The sequence below is a fragment of the Pyrus communis genome, chromosome 15 (genome assembly GCF_963583255.1).
Source record: "Pyrus communis chromosome 15, drPyrComm1.1, whole genome shotgun sequence".
Classification (NCBI taxonomy): domain Eukaryota; kingdom Viridiplantae; phylum Streptophyta; class Magnoliopsida; order Rosales; family Rosaceae; genus Pyrus; species Pyrus communis.
In genome coordinates, this window is record NC_084817.1 from 3,880,517 (window position 1) to 3,891,290 (window position 10,774).

A 10,774-nucleotide genomic window follows, 5' to 3' on the forward strand; every position below is an offset into this window, starting at 1 on the left:
TCCACATTTCCAATCCTTTTTCATACAATGCCTAAAACACCATTCCATAATCCCCCCTTCCTTTATGTCTCTACCAGTCTCAAACCCAGGGCCAGCTGGGTTGCTGTGGAGGTCACACATAACCAATTCAATCCAAAAAGTTATAACAGAATTTACGAAAATGATCATAGCGGCACATTTTGATGAGTTGAGGGACTTGATAATAAACTTTTAGTTGATAGATCATTGTTTCAACTGAGTTAAAATTAAAAGACCATTACTACAATTAGTCGATCATTTCATTATTTGTCAAGAGATATTTGCTAAATTAACTGCGGATCATATTGTCAAAAAATGAAGTCCAGACCGTACGTTGCAAGTTGTAAAATGGCGACAATTGATGAGTCCCAGTAGCACACTTTCGAAATCTGAACTCGATTAACTCTCGCGCAGCTCGCAAGTATCACACTCGTCGTCGCTGCTATGGAGCAGTTTAAAGGCCAGCCCCGGCTTCCGAAATTCGCCGTCCCGAAACGGTACGACGTAAGGCTGATGCCGGACCTCGTCGCCTGCAAATTCGGCGGCTCCGTCGACATCGACCTCGATATCGTCGCCGATACCAAATTCATCGTTCTCAACGCCGCCGAGCTCTCCGTCAATGCGGGCTCCGTTTCTTTCGCTCACGGCGGCTCGTCCAAGGTAATCGATGCGCATTTGATTTTCAAATTTGTAGAACTGACTGAAAGAAGAAGTAGAATGGAGAGTGAGGTGTTTGGCTGATGAAAATTTTCATTCTTTTTATGTTGATTTGTTAATTAATACTCGATTAGTATGTCTAAGTTCAATTAATCAATCGTTGATTAGTTTTAATTTTGGTTTAATTACTGCTCTGTTCATGATTTGTGGGCAAGTGAATGGATTGGAATTGATAAGATGATTGTAACGTTGCCAACTTTACTGCCTTGTTTGGCTGCACGGATAACGTAGGAAATGGAAAGATTATTTGGAATTCATTTAGTGCGTTGTTTGGCTACTTGTGTCTTTACTGAATGAGTAAATGAATGTTTGAGCAGGTTTTCAAGCCTTCGAAGGCCGAGACGTTCGAAGACGATGGAATTTTGGTTTTGGAGTTTGGAGAGATGCTTCCGATTGGGTCTGGAGTTTTGGTTATTGAATTTGAAGGAATTTTGAATGACAAGATGAAGGGTTTCTACAGAAGGTAGCTTTTGAATGCAGGAACTTTTGCGCAGTCCATCTTCGATTGTTCGTTCAGTATTATCATGTCCCAATGGTATATATATGTCTAAGATTTGATTTGTTTTGTGCAGTACATATGAGCACAATGGTGAGAAGAAAAATATGGCAGTTACGCAGTTTGAACCCGTTGATGCCAGGCGGTGCTTTCCGTGTTGGGATGAACCTGCTTGCAAGGTTACTCTCTCTCTCTCTCTCACACACAAACACACACAATTGACTTAAGATATTGATTTTCATCTAAGGAGGAGGGGGAAGGCGTTAGGTAGTCGACAACCGGCACTCTTATCTTACATCGAATCCTTGGGATGCGATCATACCAACTCACATGTACCGGATCCCATATGAACTCCAAAGTTAAGCGAGTTTGGGCGAGAATATTACTAGGATGGGTGACCTGCTAGGAAGTCCTCGTGTTGCATCCCCACAGCCGACCCCACCTAGTGAGAAAAGGCTTAGAAGAAGAAGATCAAGTGATTTTGTTTACACCATTCTAATATACATTGTTATAAATGCATTTTTGAGACTAGGTAAAAAGAGATCTATTGTTTAAGGTGCTAGTAAAGATGAGAAATCAATCTTCCCATTTTGGTTAAATTGTTCAAATATAGAGTTTAAATCAATCTTCCCATTCTGGTTAAATTGTTCAAATATAGAGTTTATGACTTGCTGGCTATTTGGTTGGCAGGCTACATTCAAGATTACACTTGATGGTGTTCCGTCTGAACTAGTAGCCCTTTCTAACATGCCGATTCAAGAAGAAAAATTGAATGGACATCTGAAGACAGTTTCATATGTGGAAACACCAATTATGTCTACATATTTGGTGGCCATTGTTGTCGGATTGTTTGATTACGTTGAAGATCATACTTCTGATGGTAAACTCCTACACAATATCCTTAGTTTCATGTGTATGTCAGTGCAACCCTTTTTTTGATGATGTCACATTTGATGTCGTTACAGGGGTCAAAGTGCGGGTATATTGTCAAGTTGGTAAGGCAGACCAGGGAAAGTTTGCTTTGCACGTTGCTGTCAAGACACTTGAATTGTGCACAGAGTATGTGTAAAAGTTACTAATCATTCATATTCAAGTTGGCAATTGCACTTGATGCATGTTATGGACTAATGTAGCAGTTTCTCTAATAGGGTCCCAAGAAAAATTGTTTGGAGGATTCTAGAGAAGAAAAAAGTAGTGTAGCATATATCTAAGCAATAAAGGATATGCATGATGGAGCAAGGACTGCAGTAAGAACTCATGAAGGAGAAAATGAAGGCTTTCCCATAACCATAGGGTTACACCAAGGTTCAGCTTTAAGTCCTTACCTTTTTGTGTTGATAATGGATGAGCTTACAGGACATTTTCAAGATGATATCACTTGGTGTATGCTTTTCGAAGATAATATAGTACTGATAGCACGCATGAGGGAGTGAATGCAAAGCTTAACCTTTGGCGTGAAGAGTTGGAATCTAAAAGTCTTCGTCTAACGTCAAAGACAGAGTATAGGGATTGCAAGTTAAGATAAAGTGGGGGTCCAGATGAGATAGGGTGAGGGTTGGAAATCAGTAAGTACCAAAGAGTGAATACTTTTGTTATCTTGGATCAATCTTGTAAAATAATGAAGAATTAAATGGAGATCTCAACCATAGAATACAAGTTGGACAGATAAAGTGGAAGAGTGTAGTGTGTGTGTTGTGCGATCGTCATATGCCACTAAAGCTTAAGAGAAAATGTTATAGGATGACAATATGGTCAACAATGCTTTATGGCACGGAGTGTTGGGCTGTCAAAAAGCAACACGTGCAAAAAATGAGTAGTGAAGATGTGAATGCTTCATTAGATATGTGGGCACACAAAGAATGATATGAGTAAGAACAAGGATATCCAAGGTAAAGTAGTAGTGGCCGCAATTGAAGATAAGATGAGAGAAAATCAATGTATTAAAAGACGGAGTCGTTCCATGGATAGCCCCGCCTAGGCATGAGGTGTGAGACTTCGCCTCACGCGACCTGTATAACTTAATATATATTGCATATATAATTATACATATAGTATAATACTTTGGATATAAACGCTAAGTGGAGCTATTATAGGGAATTTAAAATGAAATAAAGATTAAGTGGAGCAATTAATATAGGGAATTTAAAGGAAATAATGGCTGAGCGAGTAGTTGTAGGAAATTTCAAGAGAAATAAATCTTGGCTAATCAAAATGCTAGGTGGCAGAATCTGAATGGGCTATTAATAAAAAACAAAAACATAAAAAAAAGTTAAGAGTTAGACTTTGCCACTAGGATTTGGAGAGAGAAAATTTCTTTCTTCTTTCTTGAAACTAGAACGGCACAAAGAGGAATGGCAGAAACAGAGGAACGGCGGAAATAGACCTGGAATTGGAATGAAAAAAAGGCCCAACTAAACACCTGGGCGCGCCTCTGTCACCTAGGCCCGTCGACACTTCCTTACGCCTACCCTCACAAAACAGAGGCGAAAACCTAGCAGCCCCGCCTCCAAGGGCGCCTAGGCAGGCCCCGAGGCTAGTTTTTTAGAACAATGGAAAATCATTTAAAGTGGTTTGGACACGTGAACCGAAGATAAAAGAAACTTTAAGAAAAGATATGTTGTACCTGGAGCTAGCGGAAGACGACTATGAAACGGAGCTTCAAGGCAAAAGGGGTGGAGGAAGATATAGGAAGACTTGGAAAGAAACTTTAAGAAAAGATATGTTGTACTTGGAGCTAATGGAAGATTTGTCGCAAAACCGAGCGCAGTGGCATTCTAGGATTCAATTCATACAGCCGATCCCACTTAGTGGGATAAGGATAAGACTTGGTTGTTGTTGTACTTATGCTGCATTACATTCCATTTAATATGAAATCTTTGATGATAAGTTCTGCAGATATTTTGCTGTGCCATACCCGTTGCCCAAATTGGATATGGTTGCAATACCTGATTTTTCTTTCGGCGCCATGGAGAATTATGGTTTAGTTACATACCGAGAAATAGTTTTGCTTTTTGATGAACAACATTCTGCAGCTGCCAACAAGCAAAGGGTAAAATGCGCATCCTGAATGTTACTGCTTTCAGAATTATCTTGGTTAATATGGTAGGGAGGTATAGTTTTAGCACTCAATGATACGTTTAATCACTTTATTTGGTTTTGGTAAAAGGTTACGATTGCCGTGGCACATGAATTGGCACACCAATGGTTTGGCAATCTTGTAACAAAGGAATGGTGGACACATTTATGGCTGAATGAGGGATTTGCAACATGGGTATCACTTCATATCATTGTTATACTTGTTAGTTTCCATGCTTTTGTACTTATAACTAAGTAGTTTAATGTCATTAGGTGAGCTATTTAGCTACTGATAGCTTATTCCCAGAGTGGAAAATATGGACTCAGTTTCTTGATGAAGTCACTGCTGGTCTTAAGCTGGATGGGCTTGAAGAATCTCACCCCATTGAGGTACTTATTCGTGCAGTTGGTCTTTCTTGGGTTTCATTTTAATTTTAATTTCCTTAAGTTTGCTGTTTCCTGGCATCGAATCTGGATCATCTGCACAGAAGGCTTTAAATAGTAATATTCACCACTATAGTTTTCAAGGCGTTATTATTGGAGAGTATTAGTGTGGACAAGTCTCTCTGGTATTTATGGTTTAATCTGTTCTTTTTGGCCAGGTGGAGATCAATCATGCTGCTGAGATTGATGAAATACTTGATGCGATAAGTTATAAAAAAGGTGCTGCTGTTATTCGGATGCTACAAAGCTATCTAGGTGCTGAAGTCTTCCAGGTATGTCCTTTGATTTGTCAACTAGTGTGCTTGAAGGTTGAAGGAACTATGTTATTTTCTATGATATAAAAAAGGTAGAGAGTTAATTGCATGCCACTTTTTAATGCATCCAGAGGTCACTTGCTTCATATATCAAAAAGCATGCTTACTCAAATGCAAAGACAGAAGATTTGTGGGCTGCCCTTGAGGAGGGATCTGGTGAACCTGTAAACAAACTAATGAGTTCATGGACACAGCAGAAGGGTTACCCGGTTATTTCTGTCAAAGTCAAAGATCAAAAACTGGAGTTTAATCAGGTTTCCTTATGTTTGCCTCTTTCAAAGTTGTTTGGTTATCAAATAAAATTCTGAAAGATCCTCTCAAGCTCTAATGCACATATAAGCTGTTAAGTCATTTGTTTAGGTTTTATTCCACGGTACAAGGACACGAACAAAGAGATCTAATAAGTAAATTAATGTATGGCAGACACAATTCTACTCAAGCGGTTCCCAAGGCGATGGGCAATGGATTGTGCCGATCACATTATCCTGTGGCTCGTATGATGTACGCAAGAATTTCCTACTACAAGCGAAGTCTGAAACTCTTGACATAAAGGAATTTCTGGGTTGCTCAGTAGGAAAGGCTGGATGTGGAGGCACAAGCAACAAAGACAATGCTTTATGCAGTTGGATAAAAGTCAATGTGGATCAGACTGGGTTTTACAGAGTGAAATATGAGGATGAACTTGCAGCTGCGCTTAGAAACGCTATCGAAAAGAAGCAATTGTCTGAAACTGACAGATTTGGTAATCATCATTTCGTACGTGCTTGTTTATCTCTTTGATAGTGAAAGTTTTCACCAATTTTTTTTCCTTTCACAGGCATTTTGGATGATTCCTTTGCCCTATCAATGGCCCGCAAGCAGTCTTTTGCTTCATTGCTTACCTTGATGAGTGCATACAGAGAGGAACTTGACTATATCGTGCTGTCAAATTTGATTACTGTAATGATCGCCCCTGCATTGTGTTTATGTTACTGCATTGATGACCTTGGCCTGATTCTGGTCCTCATGTTTCACAGATAAGTTATAATCTGGCAAGAATTGCAGCCGATGCTGTACCCGGACTACTGGATCACATTAAACAATTCTTTATTGGACTTTTCCAGTATTCTGCAGAGTAAGCTTGTTCTTTTCTCAACAACTCAAATGCCTACGTAGATACACTATCAGGACACAAGATTTGCTTGTCTTTTTCTTTAATTTTGTTCAAAGTTTATCATTTATGATGGAATTTCTTTACAGGAGGCTTGGTTGGCAGCCTAAACCGGGCGAAAGCCATTTAGATGCAATGTTGAGAGGAGAAATTTTGACTGCACTTGCTGTTTTTGGTCATGACCTGACGTTAGATGAAGCAAGTAGGCGTTTTCATGCCTTTATAGAAGACAGAAACACGCCCCTCCTTCCCCCAGACATTAGAAAGGTTGCTTTGACGTAAATCATTAATTACACATACCTAATTAAACTTTTAAGTTCATCGTTGATATTAATTATGGACTACTGTTGCAGGCAGCATATGTGGCTTTAATGCAAAGAACAAGCGTATCTGACCGATCAGGCTATGAATCTCTTGTTAGAATCTACAGAGAGAGTGATCTAAGCCAGGAGAAAACCCGCATTCTAGGTAAATATAAGTAATTAGTAAAATGATGCTTAACATATGAGGTTGTTAGATTGTAGCAGTAATCGATGTGTCTGTGCCTGTAGGTTCTTTAGCGTCTTGTCCCGATCCCAATATTACACTGGAAGTTCTCCACTTTATATTGACTCCCGAGGTATTTCAGATTTTCTTTCTCTTAATTGGAGGTTGAAGTTTTACTTACAAGTAATAATTTTGAGAATCTCAAAGCTTGATATACTGATTTTAATGCCCGTCTACGTAGGTTCGCAGTCAGGATGCTGTATTTGGACTTGCTGTTAGTAATGAAGGTCGGGAAACAGCATGGACGTGGATGAAGGTAACTCTCACTAGTTTACGACATACTACAAAATGTTTCCCACTTTCATGGATTTTTTCTTTCTTTTTCTACTTTTGCTGCTATGATTCATTTTTCCATTTGGATTATCCGAAACCAGGATAACTGGGAGCACATCTCAAAGACCTGGGGGTCTGGAGTACTAATGCCTCGCTTTGTCAGTGAAATTGTTTCACCGGTTCGTTCTTTCTTTCTCTAGGAACTTTCGTTCTTATGCTCGAGGTCTTTTGTTTTGCAACTTAGATTTCTAATACCTTGTTATTTTGCTTCTACCTTCCTCTGCAGTTTGCTTCATTTGACAAGGCTAAGGAAGTAGATGAGTTCTTCAAAGCACATCCAAACCCGAAGATAACTAGAACAGTGAAGCAGAGCATTGAGCGGGTGCAAATCAACGCCAAATGGGTTCAGAGTGTTCAGAGCGAGAGAAACCTTGCCGATGTCGCGACGGAGTTGGCATGCCGGAAATACTAGGATTCCATGTTTGGCTGCATCTGTTTTATAACGAAGATTATGGGCTGGTTTGGTATTAGTGTGTTTTACAAAAAAACTGCTTCTGCTGTGCTATGAGAATAAGCAGTTGTAAAATAAAGCAGCAGAGTGTTTGGTAAATTTTGTTGTAAAAGTGCTTTTGGAAAAAGAAAAAAAAACAATATTATAGTATTTGGTAAACTTTTATGTAAAGTAACTATGACGGTGAGAAATGATTAAAAATGGTAAAATACGAGATGTGTCATAAATTTAATTTTCTTAACAAATAAAAGTGAACTACTAAAATTATTGAGCAGGGATTGGATTTGCTCGGTTTCTCATGTTTATCGTGAGAAGAATAGAGTGGCTGATGGTATGGCAGATTTAGGCCATAAGTTTGACATTGGCTTCATGTTTTTTATGAGCCTCCTTCTCTTGTGGATAGGTTGATCTTTGAGGATGCTGTTGGGTTTCCTCGTACCCGCTTTGTTAATAGTTAGTTGTTTTTCTTGGGTCTTTTGACCCCCAATTTTACCCAAAATAAAAAAAAAAAAATAAAAAAATAAAAATTAAAAAAAATAATAATAAACAAAAAAAAAAAAAAAAAGATGAACCACTAAATATTCTTTACCAATTTATGTAAAGCAAGATTCTTTCACTATTGCATACCTCTAGACTGACAACACATTCGTAATCGCCTCCAACATTTTCCCAAATTGCAGTGGTGGCATCGAAGCTTGCAGTGGCCAATAAATTCCCAGATGTGGACCAAGCGCACGACGGTTCTGGTGTGCGTTTCATCGAGAACTGCTGCAACCCATAAAAACCCCATTAAGAACCGACCCATTTAACAAAAAATGGAAATATTAAATTAAATTAAATGAAAAGATGGGTCACCTTACAGTCCCAAGAAGAAGTGGAGGGGTTTTGTTCCCAAATACAAACGGTCTTATCGCCGCTGCAGGAAGAGAAGGGAAGGAAAGGGGGATTCCGGCGACACCAGTGGCTGGATTCCAGGCGAGGCTCCATACCCTATCGGTGTGGCCCCGTAGCGTCCGAATCTCACGCAGCTCTTTTGCTAACTCCATGGCCAAGTGAGGGTGTGAGCTTTGAGGAGTCGACGACCGCGAGGCAGAGGATTTGACTGTGTGAATGCTCTCCTGCATTTGTTCCACTACTATAAAAAAAACTGGAGTAATTTCAAAGATTAAGCTGTGAATAAAGTTTGAGGTTGGGGATTGGGTTTGGGGCGACGAGTTGGGAGTGAACGAGTGAGACGGGAGGGAGAGAACCAGTGAGATGGCAGAGCAAGGAAGAGGGACGCGAGAGGTAAGGTAGGATCGGATTTTGAAAACTTTCATTAAATATTACTGTTCACCGTGTTTCTAAGATAAAAAGCCGTTTTTTAAAAGCAGCAAATAGGTGCTTCTGCTTTTCAACTATTTCTCGCAGCCATTTTAAAAATAAGTGCTTTGTCGTTGAGTTATCAAATACAATATTGAGCTTAATTTTTTTTCATCACTGCTTTTAAAAAAATTTAAGCAGTACCAAAGTGGTAGTGTGTCTGGGATTGGATTTCCAAACTTATGTAACTTGAACTTGCCAAAACAAAGAATAAAAAGACATAAATAATTGTACTAGTATTCTCTAAAGACAAATGCAACCATTACTTGAATCTCATGTGATTTACAAGATGGGGACTGATAACACCACGGACCACTGTTACAGTCACATGAACAAGTTACTCCGCTTGTTTGCTGTATGTTTTTTGAACCGAATACCTTCCTTTGTCATCTTAGGTTTGTCTTTTTTGAAAGAAGATTGTCTGTTGTCTATTGTCTATCCCGCCAAATAATATTTCTACTCTAAACTACACTAAGAGAGGAATGAGAGTTTGAACTTGGAATACTGATTATAGATAATTATCTCAAAAGAATCGATTACAGATGATTGGATGGTGTATTGGTAATTTTCACTTACAAGGCCCGTTAATAGGAGGTCTAGCCCAGTCAACATTTCCCCTTCCTTCTTAAACGGCCCAATATCTACCCGAGAAATATATAAACCGGCCCAAAACACTTCATCAGAGGGTGAAAAACTCGGACTTCGCCCCCCGCCTCTGAACCGGTTTGCGACACATGGGGATCATCGCCGATTCACAGAACAAGAAGAAACCTTCTTCTTCTTCCACTTCTCCCTGTGCAAAACTCAGAGACGCCTACCACAATTGCTTCACCAGGTCCTCTCTGCACAAAATTAGTTTCCATTATTGCCCTTAAACCCTAATCTCTCTCCTCTCTCTCCTCTCTCTCTCCTCGCTCTTCAAAATCCATTTTTCGTTTTCTGAAAAGGGTATAATGGGTATTGTATTTGTGTGCAGATGGTACTCGGAGAAGTTTGTGAAGGGCCAATGGGACAAGGAGGATTGCGTTTCAGAATGGCAGAAATACAAGGCCTGCCTCGCCGTGCGTTTCCAAATCTTACCCTTGTTCTAAATGTTCATCCAAATCACAATTAATAATTTTATATAAATATTTTGCTTATTTTAATTTTGGTTTTGCGCAGGAACATTTGGAAGATAAGCAGCTGAGTCGCTTCTTAGAGGCTGAAGGCAATGTGAACTCCACCACCACTGACGGTGGCTAACGAAAACCGGCAGCGGCGGAGATGATAATGCCGGTCTTGGTTAGGAGTTTTTTTTTTGTTAGGTATAACACCTCACTTTGGTCGCCTTCGATAGAAGTGGTCGTCTGTACAATGTCAATCATTTTGGTTATTTTATGAAAAATATCCGGTATTTTTATCTAATCAGCCCCTCCACTTCTTCTCAAGACCATTTGGTTTAAAAAACCTTGAGAAATCGAAAACTGAGAATATCGAGTTGGGTTCGAAATGTGTAACATTGGGCATCAACATTCTGTGAAATTGTACGTTTTTGGTTAGTTTTCTGTTGGAGTTTTGTGTGATCAACCAGCAAAACTGGTTGATAATTTGAAGGGTTTATACTTTTTACAATTTCTCAACGATCACATTATTTGAACAGCAAAGATGCACTTTGATTTTTGGCATTGCTGATTGCTTTTACACTTCATTTTCCATTGGCATTGCTTCGTACGCGAACGGAGCTTTGATTGCTTCGTTTCTTCGAATAGGAAATGAACAACCATCGACTCTTCTCCTTTGTTGTACGCGAACAGAGCTTTGGCTGCTTCATTCCTCCGTACGCAAACAGAGCTTTGGCATTGCCACCGAAATGAAGAATGTAGGCCGAT

At 39.5% G+C, this 10,774-nt stretch overlaps 1 protein-coding gene, 1 non-coding gene and 1 pseudogene across 2 annotated transcripts; all 3 read left to right on the forward strand.

The window, feature by feature from the left end:
* Positions 1 to 364: 364 nt before the first annotated feature.
* LOC137717473 (aminopeptidase M1-like) lies at positions 365 to 7,753 on the forward strand (annotated as a pseudogene).
* Positions 1,540 to 1,658, forward strand: LOC137719318 (5S ribosomal RNA). Its single transcript, XR_011066375.1, has one exon. It is a non-coding gene; the product is annotated as a 5S ribosomal RNA (ribosomal RNA).
* A 1,828-nt stretch (positions 7,754 to 9,581) lies between the features above and the next one.
* On the forward strand, positions 9,582 to 10,449 carry LOC137717899 (uncharacterized protein At4g33100). The gene is made up of 3 exons (XM_068457403.1): positions 9,582 to 9,741; positions 9,883 to 9,967; positions 10,068 to 10,449. Exons 1-3 carry the CDS (start codon positions 9,641 to 9,643, stop codon positions 10,146 to 10,148), a joined length of 267 nt encoding a protein of 88 aa, XP_068313504.1. The 5' UTR covers positions 9,582 to 9,640; the 3' UTR covers positions 10,149 to 10,449.
* The last annotated feature ends 325 nt before the right edge of the window (positions 10,450 to 10,774 follow it).

Bases quoted from the DNA above. Each gene is read 5' to 3' on its own strand.
- LOC137717899 (XM_068457403.1), top strand. From the start codon at position 9,641: ATGGGGATCATCGCCGATTCACAGAACAAGAAGAAACCTTCTTCTTCT. The intron at 9,742-9,882 runs GTCCTCTCTGCA...ATTTGTGTGCAG, and splicing joins TACCACAATTGCTTCACCAG to ATGGTACTCGGAGAAGTTTG. The intron at 9,968-10,067 runs GTGCGTTTCCAA...GGTTTTGCGCAG, and splicing joins AATACAAGGCCTGCCTCGCC to GAACATTTGGAAGATAAGCA.